Genomic DNA, 16,405 nt, shown 5'->3' with positions numbered 1-16,405 from the left:
CCTACCATTGACTTAATTGTATCGGTCTAGAATAGTCAGAATTTATTGTTTCTCATACAAAATATTGTCTTGTGTTAATAATTACGTGTTTTTTTTATTGAATATTGGAAATGCTTTTTCACAAGAACAAACAGAATGAAGTATAGGACACTTTAACAAACTCCTTATCTTTTGTACTAAATTATTAATGCAAGCATTGCAAGCTTCATTATTTTCGTCAGGAAAAAATATCACTTTCAAAGTTTTAGGTCTTAAGCGGTGGCGCTATTTGTGTTTTGCTCTCCACAGATGGTCTAAAAATCAGAGGAAATTTCAATTAAAACAAATCATTCCTTAAAATTATATGAAACAAATATTTACACATTCTTTTGGCCAGAAGATGCTGAAATTTCGTCCACACTCAAGTGACTAATGAATCGAAGGCGCATTTGTAGTTCAGGGCGTAATTTTCGAATTATCACTTCTGTTTCATTTTTGAGCATGTCACCCACGAACATGTACTTGATATGATATCTGAAAATGAATGAAAATGATTAGAAAAAAAAAACCATCGCAAAAATGTCTGTGTGCATTTTAGCATATGACGTACAGCAAATCACAAATAGAATCCATGTATTTCAGCGGTTCGGTGCCATGATTTTTGTCAACTTGTTCTAAGAGCTCGTACAAAAGATTGGTCAAATCATAGCCGAGGCGCGGTCGTTCCTGGTCAAGTCGCAGCATAAATGGCCCAAATAAGTGACAGACGTAAATCAATTGATGTTCTTTCAGTACGTATGGTTTTAGTTTTTCTTTGATGCAACTGGAAGAAGATGGTATTCAAGTTTTAGTATCCAAAAAACTACACATTATCCGAGATAGAGAGAAGAACGTTATTTTTTTTCTCCAACATACTCAGCAATTGTAACCATTTGTCCGATGCTCGAATGGTGCAAAATTGAATGAGCAACGGCCAGAAGTAAGACGTATTTTCGTTCGATCATAGCTTCAAAGACGCTCTTGAAATTGAACATTTCGAATGGAGAGAATCGATAGGGCCATTCCGTCATTTTATCGGATTTCAAGACCTCTTGCAGCCGATCATAAATGACGCTCCAGTAACATTTTGGCAGAGCTGTCAACAACAATCCAACCACATTGATCCAACCATGAATTTCATTGGGCGATATAACGGTGTATCCCTTCACAATCACATCGATGATATTGTTGGCCACAACCGTTGGGCTCACTGGCAAACTCAACAGCTCAACACATGTCACATACAATGCGTGTGCCGGAGCATTGGGGAACTCATTAAAACGCCAATCACTCATGTAGAACACATTTTTACCAGAAATTGCTAGGGTTAAGATTAGATAAGAACAATTGAATTAAGAAAAAATTGATTATTATATGTTAACTAAGCAGAAACTATTAGCAATCAAGAATGACTTACTGTCAGCGATACGTCGAACATGAGATGTGTAATATGAAATATCCGGTTGCCAATGCACTTCCTCACTATCGGCTTTTTGAACATATGTTTGATATTGCTCACTGAGCACCCAATTCGCTGGCCGAATATCAGAAAGTGAACCAATTATCGCGTTAACCTATAAAGACTTATTATTATTATCTGTGAATGAACTATGTTTTTGGCATTTGGGAATTTTTTTTTTCTTCTCAAAATTTGATAAAATGAACGCCCCAGATGTCCAACATGTATAGAAAACGAATTTCTGCCCAATTATTTAATGGAAATCATTGGAGTTTAGAAAAAACAAATTCATAGCACAAATCTTACCAAGTATTTTTTTAAAGCGGGTCGATCACGAAGTTTTCGCTCATAGAAGTGCAACGTATTGTACAAATAAGTTACAGGACGATCTAAAAAGATACAACCGATTAAAATACAATGTTTCTGTGGAATATTCCAATTGCTTGGGACTTACCGTGAAATTTGTAGAGGCAGCCATAATGACTCAATATACTTTCGAGAGATTTGTTCACATTATTAATGGGCACTTCCAAAAATCGATGGATTACAATATCGAGAACGGGTAGAAAACGCAGGCACAAATTTCCGAAATACACCGGCAATTGGTTGTGTGTAACCGATTCATCGGGTGAGAATTTTTCACGGTATTTCTGATGAAATGCAATATGTTTCTCATGCCAGTTGCTTTGTTTCCAATGATCGGGTGAATTTTCCCTTACGAAATCCACCACTTGATTTCGGAATTCATTTGACTTTAGTAGTAGCAATTGAATGATATAGAAACAGACTTGTGCCTCGTTTCCTTCTTGTGTTCGAATTGCCTGCAAATAATTAATTTGAAAATGTCAGAAAAAATAAAATAAAAATGATTGAAATTTCAAATCGAAAGAAAAAAATTAAATTCAAACATTTAATCACGATTCGAAGTTTCCAAAGACTTCATTCAACTTACCAAACATAAAACAAGTCGATCGAGTGTTACGACATTGTATTTCCACATCAAACTGTTAACGGCATCAATAAGTTTGCTAATGTTCAAATTATTTTGTCCGCATATGGTGAACTCGAACGCAAGGTAATCGCATAATTTTCGTAGATGGGCCGACAATGCTCGTGCTCCGATTCGTTCCAACACTCTAAATTTTGTATTAAAAGAAGAAGAAAACATCGTTGAATATTATTTAGTTTTGGTTAATTCTCAGAGATATGCAAACACATACTTGTATGCCACGGAATTGATGCTGTCAGTTTCCAGAATCATTTTGATGAGCACACACAAGAACAGTGGCGGTGTTCCCGGCGTAGTAAAATGGGTGATGACATCATTTTCATTGGTCATTTGAGCCCAATTGCGATACTCATCATCGACGCACTTCTTCAACAGTTGTTTATTCTCCTTGGGTATTGTGTTCTGTGTAAAGAACGAATTCAAAATGGGCGGGAAGCATTGCAGTGTGTGCGGTGCCCATGAATGTGGTGTGTGCTGCATAATTGCTGAAAGTAACTCTTTACACCAGGCATTCGATTGATCCTCAACACCGGATCCGGTAATGTGCATCGCATGAGCAACGGTTAAAATAAGAGCTCGATTCAATTCCTCACTCTCCGTCGACACAACACTACCGGGGATTTTTGAATCGGTGAAATATCTCGACAGTTGCGGTTGTACTTCGGCTGATCCCATGCCCGTAATTAGACGCAGTGCCGTTGATTCGACACAAAGATGAATCTGCGTTTGATTTGTATGCGGTACAGAGGCCAATGAATGCAAATGACTCAGAAATTGAACGCGATAGAATGATTGGATGTGATGCATTCGGAAGGAGAGCATTTCGAGCAATGTATGCAATATTCCCCAAGCCTGCGACTTAAACACTGTCGGCAACAGTTGACCTTTTGTGAAAAAAAGAAAATTGTTTTTCCCATTTCCGATTCGTACCATGATGATAATTTTGGTCAGGAGATAGAGAGAGAAAAAAAAACACTTACTCAGAAAACCTTTGATGCCCAGCGACTCGATTTCTGTGTAAACAAGCAATCGAGAATACGTTTCGACCAAAGCTGGTGCCATATTCGAACCAACTGGAACGGTATTCTTTGACTGTGCCGCTTTTATTATGTGTGATACAATGCTGGAATACAATTTGTTTGTTTTTTAAATTAAAAACATCGAATTTAGTATCAAAAAGGTTCTTTTCTCGTATGGCAATTGAAAGTGCTAAAACTGCGATTGCATCAAAGTGAATTTTGATCTTGATGGAATTGTTCATACCTGTGGATGAGTGACATTTTTGCATGTACCGTCAAGCTATCCAGTGTAACCATCGATAAAGGTACCGTTGGTTGTGTTGCTCCCACGGGAGTTTTGTTGATCGTTTCGAACAGTGCGGCCATTGGTCTGGTGAAATAATCAGGATTCGTTGAGTATGCATTGCATAGCAAAACTATGGTGAAATCGGAACCCATTGTCAATGGATTATTCGTCATCATCAAATGCTTCAAGAACCTAAATGAAAAATGAAATTCTCAATGCAATTCCCAACGAAGGGCATATGTTTCATACTCATGGTGTTTCTTCAGCGAATTTGGTACGTCACGATGCAAGTTGATGCGATCCGATTTAGCCTTTTTCTCCAAATGAATCCATATGAATGTTGGTGCCATCTAAAAAAATCAATTTTTTTTTTAATGTCCATAGGATTTCATAATTTTGTGATGTGAACAAACCTGTCGTGTTGCATAAGTCTTTGTGCAATCAGGTACTGGCAATGGCTCTTTCTCCGGATAAAGCATATCAAATAGACTAAGAACTGACATGAAATTGGATACTGGATTACGTTGTATACTGCCTGAGATGAACTGTAGCAGAGACCACATTAAATAGTCTCGACCTTTCCTCAGATTTTTCACTGCCAACTAGGAGTTGTATAGAAAAATAAATAGAGCAACGATCAATCATAACATTTATATCAAAATTATTCAGTTGAAGAAATCTGTTAATGTCAATTGAACCAAATCTTACCTTTTCGTGTAACGTGCTGACAATATTTGGGAAGCTAGCATATTGCAGTAAAACAAAATAGATCAACTGTGAGGAAATGTGTGCCCAAAGCCAGTGTATGCTGGTAAAACTGTCATCATTTTCATTGGGTTTGTTTGGCTCTTCTTCTGTGCGCTCCATCGCCGAAATAATCAGCCAGACCAATTGCTCTTCAATCGCTGCGATGTGTTGTTTATTCTAAAATTATGAAAAGTATTGGGAAGTGTTGAGTTGAAGTGGGTTCTCATTGTGGCGAAGTGATAGAAAATTCAAAAAAAAAACACTGTTAATCAATGCAATCACACACCGGTTTGGGTAAATTGAGCATCGACGATACCATATCTTTCGAATATGGTTGTTCAAGCACGTATCGCAGTAGATTCTTTTGCGGTTGATACAATTCCGGATCGTATGGCAAAATACCTCGATGTGTGAATTTCAATGTGTTCAAATCCAATTTCCATGGATTTATCAATGATTCATTGTAGCCGAAATGCTCAACAATCGGCAGCATGTGTACGTGTCCAATGATCGATACCATTTGTGCGATATTTCGAAAATCTTCAACAAAACTAGAGGTCAATTGTGAGATTTTCCAATGTAATGGGCCGGATTTTTGTATTTCATTGGCAATAAAATAGGCGGGCAACAGACACGTATTTCGATCGAATATGTATTCGATGACACTTTCGACAGCCTTCATTTGTGGCATTATGCTCAAATTAATACTGTATGGGAATGACTGAATCTTATCACGGCATCCTTTCATTATTTCTCGCACTCCCTTGTAATCCACGAGATTGATTATTTTTCGTACCAACACAAACGATTCGATCCAAAAATTCTTATTCTGATAGACTAATCGGTCACATGACAAAACCTGTTCGCAAGCCATTCTAAAGATTAAGTGGATGAAAATTGTGAGCATCATATTGTCAAGTCAAAATTTACCAATGCATTAATGACTTCATTACCTGGCTCCGATAACATTTGAATTCACCAGTTGTATGATGACTTGAAAAAGCCATTTCAAATGATCCAATTTGTATTCGGCCGCAACTAAGAGTATATAATTTCTAAGAGCATTCTCCTTTTGATCAGCTGTCAAACCCGACAAAATTTTGGCTGCAAATTAACAGAAAGATACATCACAAATCCAGCCATGCATAAGTTTTATTTGTTTGTGTTATTGAAACTTACTCATTTGCTCACTCAATTGCTGAACCTTTGTTGCTCCAGTGTTCGGCTGGTGAACAATAACACAACCGAATGCCTCCTCCAAAAATGTGACATTCTACAAATAAGAAAACAACAAACATTCAATTATGCAGGAAAACTAAGTATTCGCTACAACTTGTTTCTGGGTATGATTTTTGAGAAATATTGTTAAAAATAAACGTCGTTTATTCACCAGTATTTTTTGTACGAAGCCCTCAATTTGGGAATCAACTGAGTTTGTTGCGGTCGCAGCCATTGCTAACTACTATGTGAGAATGCCGACTTAATTTGCTTGTTTACTACACACCGTTCGCTGAAATGTCAATGGGTTCGACATGTGTGTATGTATGGCACATACATATACACGCAGACACAAACACAGGCGAAGTGCGTCGTCGCTTATTCAATGTCAACTCATGAGACACACATGACCATCTCACTCTGACGCCTATTCGATGTTTCGTTCGTACTCATGTGATGTTTATACTTAACGTTTTTGAATTCTACGACGTAATTACCTGTTAGACATTTCAAAATACATGGATCAAAAGTGACGATTGAGGAAAAATTTGAGGAAAATAAAACACCAAGTTTATTTTTAGTCAAATAAATTACGATAATTGTTTTTATTGATTTATTTTTCTATGAATCTCATTCTAAAAAATTATTTTTTTATGAAATTAAAATCGACACAACAAAATCTCTCGGCTTGGTGTGCCGGTAATTTTGTAGTATATTTGTTCTAAAAGCATTTCAATTTTCCCGTTTAAATCGATAAAATATCAAAAATAAATATATTCATATATTTCTGCTTGATATAATTAAAACAAAATAGAAAAAAAAATCGATAAAAGAGAAAAAAATTTACGAACAAAAAAAACACTCAAATAAATTAATCAAAAATAAAAAACAGAATATTGAAAGAAAAAAACATTGTCGAATGACTTTTGATTAGATGCACAGTATCGAGTAGACAATTGACGTATGCTTATCCAGGTTACAAGTACATGAGATATTCCTTCTTACAAAATGTAAACAATTTTCTTTTATCTCCCGATTCACTTCGAAATGGCAACTGAATTAGTAATAAGTAAATAGTATCTAACTGTAAATGAAAATATAAGAAGTTATTAATTACATCGAAACGGAAGCAAAACTGTTGTTGTTTATTTTTTCCCTCTTCTTCTCTACTACTTAAAAAACTAAATTCCACATGACTAAAAAGTAATTTGCATCCATCAGCAATTTGTGTTTGTTTTTCAATTGTTTTGATTAGAATCGTGCATATTCCATATCATCATAGAATATTTTTTGTTGCTTCTTTTGTTAGTCGTTTAGTGTACAGATTTGATAAATTGTTGTGGACTCGAGATTTAGTTTGCTACTTTGCTAGTAATTTTTGCATTCTATTAACAAACAAAAAAGATCAACACCATCTTCATCCCATACTGATATGATGACAGCTGCGGTGTTTACAAATTACAGAGCTACTGTGATGCAGCTACGGTGTTTGAAAATTTATCGTCGATAAGGTTGACGATTGTATTTGCCTCGTTTACTTTCCTCGCGTAAAACTGTGAAATGACTGTACACTACACACCACATGTACGCGTAAATGACTAGAGAAGAAGAAAATTGCATTTAGAATAGTTTTTTTTTCTCGATTCATATGATATTTATCAAGTGAGATAATTATCTATGGATTGAATTGGGTAGTTACCGCAGAAAATGAGACCGCCAATAAACCAAACCACAGCCGTTATTATATGACCATCAATGATGAACATAACACCGGTGTAAATCACTGACAACAGCAATCCAACCACGAGCATTGCGCCCAGTACAACCCATGGCAACATCAGATAATGATTTCGCTGCAGAGTAAAAATCGAGTTTTTTTAAAAGGGTTTTCTTAGTCAATTTTTTGTTATAAACTCAGTGTATTCTTGGAAGAAACAGTTCAGATTTCTCACCTTAATGGCTCCGACAATCATAATAATGGATATCAAAATGGTCATGCACAAGTTAAAACCGATAACAATTTTCACGATCCACGGTGGTAACCAATCAAGGAAAATGGTTTTGTATTGTAAACGCACGGTGAACATTATGATGATTGACACGATCGACAAAAGAATAGCAGCCACACCAGCAATCACTGAACCCGTACGCAACGACTGGCAATTGCAACAGCTTCGGAAAATCGGATTTGCCATCTTTTTTCCCGACGATTATGTTCTCGGTTTAAAATCAGGTACTGCAACGAAAAAATCAAAATTGAAAATAGTTCAGTTTCATTTATTGTTTAAACAATTTCTTATGGGTAGCGGGCATATTCTTCCAGGTGGACAGTCAACTGTGTATTATAAACACATTTAAACATATAAATTTTGTTCGTCGGGGAGCATATGACCAACACTCTTACTATTTCGCTAAAAATTCGACTATGAATATTATTCGGACTCTTTGAGTTCGCTTTGAAACCAATCCACTTATTTGATGCATTTTTCCCTTTGACACGAAGAAAAAAATGTTTATCTTTCCTTAAAAGTCGCTTTTAATAGACGAAATGCCGGACGTGACTTATAACATGGGTGTTCAGCTGAGCCAAAGTAGTTGTGAGTTCAGTTTGAAAATCAATAAATCTAAGCTGTTCTCGAAATTTAAACCATTTTAGTTTCAACCAAAAATGTCAAGCTCTAATTTGTATTCTGTGGGACAAAAAAAGGTTTATGCTTAAATGTGGACAATCCCCCTCGACTCGTACGAAATGCCTAGAATAGACGGAAATGCCTAAAAGAATCGGTCCAAAATGTGGTACGAGACCTGGGATTTGGGATTTTCGTTGATGAATCGACGACATCATCAGCCTTTAACACGTTATTAAAGCCATTTTGTTATTCTGTCATGTATTCAGCATATACGATTCAATGTTATTGATGTGCGGCCTACATGATTTTATTTTCTGGTCGCTTTTTTTTATTTTTGTGATTCTATACACATTTTCTGCTGTTCTCGATTCACACACATCTTTTTGTGTTTTAGTCGTTGTTTATTTCAATCATATGTATTTTTTTCTCTTTTTCTTCTTTTCTCTCTTGTGGCAAGAGCAGAGACAAGATCTATCTCGGTATGTTGTTATTTTTATGTGTTTTCTTTGTTTTAATCGTGGTCGGTGTTTGTTCCGCTTCAACGTTGAGTAAATTAGGCGAGACCAGTGTGGAAAATGGATGGATTCGTATCGGTCATAATATCATTAGTGCAGCGGATTTTGATCGGATGAGAGAATGAATTCTTATGCAACGCAGTTCTGCCCGCCATTGAAAATTGAGCAATTACACATTCGATGACCCATAAATTGAAGCCAATCGGAATCAATAAAGCATGTGTGCATATATGAATACAGATATATCGGACGAAAAATCAATGAAGTTATTTTGAAAGAAACGAAAATTCCCATAAGGCATAAGATGTGATTATGTCGTATAGATAGATGACCATATTGATGTGACTGTAGTGGCCGGTTTTGTTTTGATTCTCCCGCGAATCGGGAGAGTGAAAGAGAGAACATCAATTTAGTCAGTCTGGAAGCCACTAGAGTGTGGGTGCCGAGGTGGTTGCATCGTTGAAGAGAGTGAATTGACGTGTATAGTTTATACGGAGAGGGGGGGGGGGGGGGCAGGAATGTCGAATATGTAAGAGCGCACAAACAACATTTAATTGGAGTTGCCTTCAAAAGTGATGACAATGATGACGTGAACGAAAAAAAAAACTACAAACGACAAACACATCAGTAATAACGCACACGCAAATTAGGACTAAATGAATGAAATTCAACCGTACACATTCAATACACACGACGCCAAACACATGCGCGCGGCCCATGTTCAACGCCACAGATCAAAGTGAAGAGAAGAGAAAAAAAAATAAGAATTAGAATCCATTAATTTCGAAATGGCATTCACGCCACTAAGAATTCGTTTTGTTCGGTTCAAGAGCGAGCAAAGTGAAAAAAACACACGAGAAAGAAGTAAAAGCTCACTTCTTTTGCTGTGGATTAGTGAAATTATCTGGGCGATTGAAAGTCATAGTTTTTTAAAGAAAAATGTGGTGCTTACCACAGGTTAATCATTTGTGTTTGTTCCAATGATTGGCATCATAAATTCGATGTCAGATCGTTATTTTTTTCTTCTAAAGGTGTCCCTGCCGGAATTGAAATGTTTTTCGCTATCACACACACATACTCTCTCTCTCTCTCTCTCTATCTCTCTCTCTCTCTCTCTCTCTCTCTCTCTCTCTCTCTCTCTCTTGCTCGTCCCACACATACGTTGAAATTCAATTCAAATTCGATGTGACTCGCAGCAGTGGTTTCGGCATCCAACTGATTCATATACGCATTAACAATCCATGATTGTTCAATGAATTCACACATGCTCGTTTGCGTAATGCGTATGGCAAAATGCAAAACAATCAACCGTTTTGTATCTATTTGTGCCATACATTGTACATATTGTGAATTGAAGCCAATCGATTGTTAGCCACAATTCAATTAACGTACATAAATGAGTAACGTGTACGAAAAAAGGACAAGCACGCATTCCGACCAACTGCAACAAGATCGAGTGAAAAAAAAAACAAAAATGCGAAGTGAAGAGAGAAAAAAACACTCGATTTGTTTACACTTGCGCCAAAGGAAATTGCCAAGCGCAGAAAAAAAAAACGTTTTTCTTGATGAAATAAACCACCACACTGGATATATTTTTAGTACATTACGTATTGCGTCGGTGTCGCTCAATATGCATTCTGCACGAATCGGCTGTGATCTTGTGTATAATTTTTTTCTGCTTGGGCTACTCTCCATTCACTCATAGCTCATATGCTCGATTCATTTCTCTCTCTCTCTCTCTCTCTCTCTCTCTCTCTCTCTCTCTCTCTCTCTCTCTCTCAAAAATCACGCATACTAGCTTAAGCGCAGAACAGCAGCCGTAGCAGCAGCTCTTTGTAGCATCTGAAGTGCTCTTTCGCGTGCGCGCGATCTCTCGATCACCGTTCTCGCGCATTGCTCGCATACACACTGACACACAAACCTATCTGCAGTATATTTATCGCAAAATCATTTAAAAAAACCAATTGAATATAGTGTCAAGGTTTTTGGTTCAATTTCGGCGTCGATGTTATTGCTGCTTCTTCTTCTTTTCTCTTCGTCTCACTTTTTTCTCGCTCTCTTTCTCTCTTTCGCTCTATCTTTCTCGTTCACCTTTTTTTTATTAAATTTTGCATACGCAATTCATTTTCCGTCGGGTGCTTTGAGTCAGCTTTTTTTTATTTCTTTCTTGTTTTTGCCAAAATATTATGTGTTTGATTCTCAACGCCTTTAATACAAACATTCGGATAGTTAAATTATTTCTTTTTGTTGTTCGCCGATGTGATTGATTTAGGACTTTATCATTCTGGTTTATATTTTATTGATCAGTTAGATGAGTTGTTCTGCATCTGGTTTTTATTTCGTTAATTCGTTTTCTGTTCACCCGAACATTTTTTTCTTTCGCCCGTTCGATTCACGTTTTCACAAGCGAAATAATAAAAAAAAGCAATTTTACGTAATTTAGAGAGCAATGAAATTTAGAGCGATTGGCAATATGGAGCAGCAAATGTAGCATTTAGGAAGAATAATTCTTTTCTACGTCGAACGAAGAGAAAAAAATGTAAAAATATTCAATGTTATGAATATGAATGTTGATTTCTTTCTACAGCCAACATTCCACACATGACTATTTAATCCGCTATCATGTATGCGATCACGGAACCATCAATTTTTGGTTTGGTTTTTCTTTTTTTTTTCTTTTTTCGGAAGAAAACGTAAAGTTCTCTATTTACTATTTGATTGGCATTTCTATCGCACGATTATGGCGTGAAGAGAGAGAGAGAGAGAGAGAGAGAGAGAGAGAGAAAAGAGTGGTAAAAGCATACGGCAAGCAAATTCAATACCTCGAAATGGCAACCATACAAATGGTGCATTGGATGATTTTGTTTTTGCCGTGGAAATCTAACTGTAATGAACAATATTAGTGATTGTTTGCTTGCTGGCTTGCTTGTTTGTTTCTCTCTCTCTTTCTCTCTCTCTCTCTCTCTCTCTGTCTCTCAAGTTACAGCATCTCTAATAATTGCGGTTTGCAACAGCGTCAACAACGTTAGGTTCAGTACAGCCAACACACTACCACAGAAATCAAAGTGTAAATAGAAAAGACAAACTGGTAAAAGGGAGAAAACGTGTTTTTGTGATCTTCTGGTTGTGCGATTGCTGCTACTTCTGATCGAAGCTCAGCGCTTGTGTGCGCACATTTATTTACTTCGTTTTTTTGTTGTTGTTGATGTTTTATTTTCGTACAGGTTCAAGTTTCGATTGTTTTGTAAATTTTCACTATTTTGTAAGTAGCATCCAGTGCGCAACCAATTAAAAACACCAACAAAATACGATCTAATGGATTCGATATGTGGCGAGCTTTGAGCTTGTGGCCAATTAGTCGTGTATCGCAATTTTGGATCGTATTTATAATCGAGTGTGTGTGTGTGTGTGTGTAACAACGATTCGAAAATAATAACGACATACTAAGCACTTTATGTACGAATTGGCTTGTATATTCCCTGATTTGTATGACACACATTTCGCTTGGCTCTGCATATAATGCACTCGTTTTTCCTGCACTTCTTCAATTGTTTTCGATGTGGTTTTTTTTCGTGCGACTCACTGGCTTGATCGTGCAATTTGATTGGCGTCTTCATTAAATACATACGTATGTATCTATAAATGTTGATGCGTAATTTTATTACGATCGATTTCACGAAACATCGTCTGATCATATTCGGTGTTCAGTATACAGCCAAAATCCATGGAAAAAATGTCTCAATAGTACAACAGATTCAAGCTATTGTTCCTTCCATATATAGCTGCCTTACCTTTTAAACAAAAATTATTGATATTTTGACCTTCTCCTATGTTTCAACTACGTAATGTATCGGCGTTACGACAAAGCTATTATGCTCTACTTCCGACCGTGATTGTTCGATGTCGATGAATTTTTTTTTTTTTTGTAAATCTCCTCTTCACACACACACCAAAAAAAGAAGAGCCCGACGAAAATTAAAATCGATTCGGACAAATTCGTTACACACGTTCTCTATGCTATATTCCTTATTATTATTTTCGTTTTTATTTTCTCGTCACTCTTTTTAATATTTTTTCTTTTCGTTATTTATTTCACTTCAAAACCAGAAAACTATTATTCAAGAGCGTGTGAATAAGCTAAACGTTACGCTATTTGATGTGGGACCGTTTGATATCTTTCGATTAATTTAATATGTTTGATGCGAAAAACGAGTCCTAAATACAAAAAAATTCTCTCACTGTCTCACATATAGGTTTGCTCTCATGAAAAACCGCAGATGAAGAAGGAAACAAAAAAACGGACTGTGAATATAAAACGGCACACACACAATTTGAAAAGCCAAAAAGCGAGTTGAGCGCGCGTCTTAACGAGTCGGCATCAAATAAAAAACTAGCTTAGACGAATTATGAATCGATTGGGTGTAGCGCGCGCAAATAGGTTTCCACCAGTTTGCCTGCTAGTCAGCCAAACCGATTTGCTTGGTGTTGTTGTCGTCGTCTTCGTCGTATGCGTGTGCTCTTTCTCTCTCTCTCGCTCTCAATCAGGTTGACTTTTTCTCAGTTGTTTAATTTTTCTCTCTCCTTCGTTCGTACGTTTCGTTCGTTTGTCTGTTTGTTGTTGTTGAAGCGCCAATGTATTTGTTTATGCTAACTAGCCAAGAAAGAGAGCGCTTAATAATGAATGGGCGATTCGAAGCGTCGAAGTCATGATCATTTTACGCGAATTTCCTTGCGTGTTGACCTCTTCTGTCGGCCGCTTTTTCGCGGTCCTGTGTACACATCTCTATTCCATCTCTCATGGTGCACCGTGAACACAATTCGTCATTTTAAAGAGAAAAATGATCACTTTTTTAACGACAACTGAAGAAAAAAAAATGGCAGGAAAAACGCGCGCTACATTCCTTTTTGTTTGTCAATCAACGTTGTGTTGACTGCTTATGTAATCGTTTTGTTTGGCTATGGACATGAATGACGTTATCCGTTACAAATCAATACATCGATCGCGGTGTGTTTTATGTAGCTGAGATCATGTATCTTAAAATCTCAGTGTGTCGCTTGGTAGCGCGCGTGCGAGAGCGTTTACATTGATTACGAATAAGTGTGACTGTATTAATGGTGTGTGGGATTAGAGTCTTGTGTTTGATTCACACATTTGATTGAATATCATCTTGTGCTCATGCCCAGATGCATGAGAGTGACAGAGACACAGATAGAGAGAGAGCGACGTATATTCGAGAATTCTTTCCATTGCTTATGTATGTGTATTTTTTGTCTCGAAAGATCGATTGATGGCTTAGCTTGGCTTGGTCATATGACCAAAAAAACAAACGCTGTTTATCTTCGCTCTGTCGGTTCATTGTATCGCACACCTTGCAATTTTCGTTGTGCTTTTACCGTTTTCGATAAACAACAGATTGTTTGTTGTCATAAAATAGTGAACCATATTCCAGACCCATACCGGGTAAACAAGTTGTTGTTTTCGTCTGAATTACGAATACAAATGCAACCAATTAGGGCCCTAATGGAATGCCATAATGATAAGATGTTCTTCAAATAGGCTCGTCAAATCAATAGACTCACACACACACACACACTCCAGCTCGTATTGCCTGCAATGGACTTAACCTTTGACACTATAAATGACGTTCCTACAGAAGGATAATTAAGCAAAATCAACAATCGTGATTGCTATTCCGATAACAATCAGCTGTGTTCAACACAACAAGAAAAACCAAAATCTTGTGTCCGTGCCTTTTAGCGATGAAGAAAAAATGCAATATAATTTTCCGTTCCCTACCCACTTCAGATCGCATGTTCAAAAAGATAAATGTATGCCATCGCCAGCCATGGGCTTGGCTCTCATATCGATTGGTTGCCACCGTCAATTAATTTCCCAACGCATGAATTTGTCGTTTATTGTGCAAACACCTTCTAATTTATTTGCAAGCACGAACCCCTCGACATGACTAAGCTCAATGTTAAGCTCTGATATGACATACAAAAATGACTGAAATGCCGAGGAATCTGGCAAACATTGCCATACCTCGAAGAAAACATCATTAAATTGCTCTCAATTTGAAATCGGGCACAGAGATAGAGAGGTAGAGAGAAATGTATTTACTGCGTATCAAGAATACAAATAAACTCGAAATAATCACAATTCTGGTTTGCTTCTTTGTTTTTCTTTTCATATTCGTTTATTTATTGTGCATGTTTACAGTAAATTTCCAATTTTATTTGTTTTGTTTCACATGATTTGAACTGAATAGATCTCGATGGATGAAATAAAATAAAATGACAATCAGAAGAGAAAAAAATGAATTGAAATTGATTTATTTTGTTATGTGGCGTTTTAGTCTGATCGGTCAACAAACGACCGGACGATGTTTTCTTTTTATTTAGGCTTTCCACTATTCGCAACCGCTGCTGCTGCAGCTTCTTCCTTTTTTCGTTGTTTTTCTCGAAGAATTTCAGCGTCTCTGTAAGAGGAAATGAAGAGATTTTATTAGGAAAAAGCGAATGAGTCGTACGAGATGCATAAAATGCGTAATTCTTCGATGATAACAAACCTTTGTTTACGTTGTTCAACAGTCAACCCATCTTCTTTTTTCTTTTTTTGGTCAGCAATTTTTTTTTGGTTCTTAGCACGGGCTAAGTCTCTTTGGTTACCACCTTCAAAAGAGAAATGACATAGAAAAACATTAGATCTGAAATCAATTGGAGCGAACAAGGACATGTCATAGATTCATCATCAAGTGTTTAATGACTGCTGAAAATTTGGTGAAAAATTGCTAAAAGCTAACAGTTATTGGCGCTCAATCCAAAAAGCAAATAACACCCAATTATGAGTAGGCTAGCTTACTACTTACGGGTCATTTTATTTTATTCGGCTAACAACGGGGTGACAACAACAACGACAATATAGAAAATCAAATATTGATCTCAAACAACGAGCACGGAGCAGCAGAAAAAATCACAATTCCCGTCTCGATAGTGTTTAAACTTAACGATTTTCAATCTTTTCCTCTTTTTTTTTTATTGTGGGTGAATTTCTTTAATTTATTTTGTGGATTTCTTCAAGTATTTGAAAAAACGCTCTCCAGCGAAATATTCACCACTGGAACGAACTATACAAAAATGTCCTTTTTATTATTTGATTTTACAGCAGAAAAAAGGTCAAGCAGAATTGAAAATCAGCCAAAAATTGGTGCACTACAAAAAAAAATGCCTAGTAGTAGTAAGTAGTATTTAATGTTAAATATAAGTTTTGAGAGACGACATTCTTACCTATACGTATATCCTCTTCTATCAAACAGAATACAGTATTATCGCTGGCACTTTGATGTACACTGAACCAACGCCATCTATGGATCAAATTATTTGTGGGCCAATTATTTTCGTTTTAAAGTTTCTTTTTTTTTCTTCAACAGACTTTTTCTGGATTTTAACCATTTGATTAGAGAGTTTTTTGTACAAAAAATGCAAATAAAGTTTCTGCAGGACA

The 16,405-nt window shown here is 36.6% G+C and overlaps 2 protein-coding genes and 1 long non-coding RNA gene across 9 annotated transcripts; all 3 read right to left on the bottom strand.

Moving 5' to 3' along the window:
- Positions 1–69: 69 nt before the first annotated feature.
- Positions 70–6,198, bottom strand: LOC129576980 (mediator of RNA polymerase II transcription subunit 23). Of its 2 annotated transcripts, XM_055463269.1 has the most exons (18): positions 5,929–6,198; positions 5,718–5,811; positions 5,492–5,642; positions 4,825–5,413; positions 4,500–4,715; positions 4,205–4,393; positions 4,041–4,141; positions 3,750–3,983; positions 3,467–3,609; positions 2,698–3,370; positions 2,430–2,613; positions 1,932–2,298; positions 1,784–1,866; positions 1,436–1,592; positions 895–1,339; positions 590–802; positions 361–513; positions 70–293 (listed from the first exon to the last, which is right to left on the bottom strand). In XM_055463269.1, the coding sequence occupies exons 1-18, from the start codon at positions 5,989–5,991 to the stop codon at positions 245–247; spliced, it is 4,104 nt and encodes a 1,367-aa protein (XP_055319244.1). In that variant the 5' UTR covers positions 5,992–6,198; the 3' UTR covers positions 70–244. The 2 variants fall into 2 exon arrangements, with proteins under 2 accessions (XP_055319244.1, XP_055319245.1); XM_055463270.1 differs by lacking the exons at positions 70–293; positions 361–513 and having other exon boundaries at positions 673–813; positions 863–1,339; positions 5,929–6,194.
- Positions 6,199–6,326: 128 nt separating this feature from the next.
- LOC129576991 (uncharacterized) lies at positions 6,327–13,352 on the bottom strand. 4 transcript variants are annotated; one of them, XM_055463327.1, is made up of 4 exons: positions 12,693–13,352; positions 7,709–7,992; positions 7,456–7,609; positions 6,327–7,354 (listed from the first exon to the last, which is right to left on the bottom strand). In XM_055463327.1, exons 2-4 carry the CDS (start codon positions 7,949–7,951, stop codon positions 7,254–7,256), a joined length of 498 nt encoding a protein of 165 aa, XP_055319302.1. In that variant the 5' UTR covers positions 7,952–7,992; positions 12,693–13,352; the 3' UTR covers positions 6,327–7,253. The 4 variants fall into 4 exon arrangements, with proteins under 4 accessions (XP_055319302.1, XP_055319304.1, XP_055319305.1 ...); XM_055463329.1 differs by having other exon boundaries at positions 13,141–13,324; XM_055463330.1 differs by having other exon boundaries at positions 13,149–13,324.
- Positions 13,353–15,052: 1,700 nt separating this feature from the next.
- LOC129576979 (uncharacterized) lies at positions 15,053–16,323 on the bottom strand. 3 transcript variants are annotated; one of them, XR_008688948.1, is made up of 4 exons: positions 16,189–16,323; positions 15,771–16,113; positions 15,471–15,573; positions 15,053–15,380 (listed from the first exon to the last, which is right to left on the bottom strand). It is a non-coding gene; the product is annotated as an uncharacterized LOC129576979 (long non-coding RNA). The 3 variants fall into 3 exon arrangements; XR_008688950.1 differs by having other exon boundaries at positions 15,771–16,129; positions 16,189–16,203; XR_008688949.1 differs by having other exon boundaries at positions 15,771–16,190.
- Positions 16,324–16,405: the final 82 nt, after the last annotated feature.

This window comes from Sitodiplosis mosellana, unplaced genomic scaffold (assembly GCF_009176505.1).
Source record: "Sitodiplosis mosellana isolate CC-2019 unplaced genomic scaffold, AAFC_SMos_1.0 Smas_scaffold_6191, whole genome shotgun sequence".
NCBI lineage: Eukaryota > Metazoa > Arthropoda > Insecta > Diptera > Cecidomyiidae > Sitodiplosis > Sitodiplosis mosellana.
The sequence above is the reverse complement of the archived record's forward strand: the minus strand, read 5'-3'. Positions and strand labels throughout refer to the sequence as shown.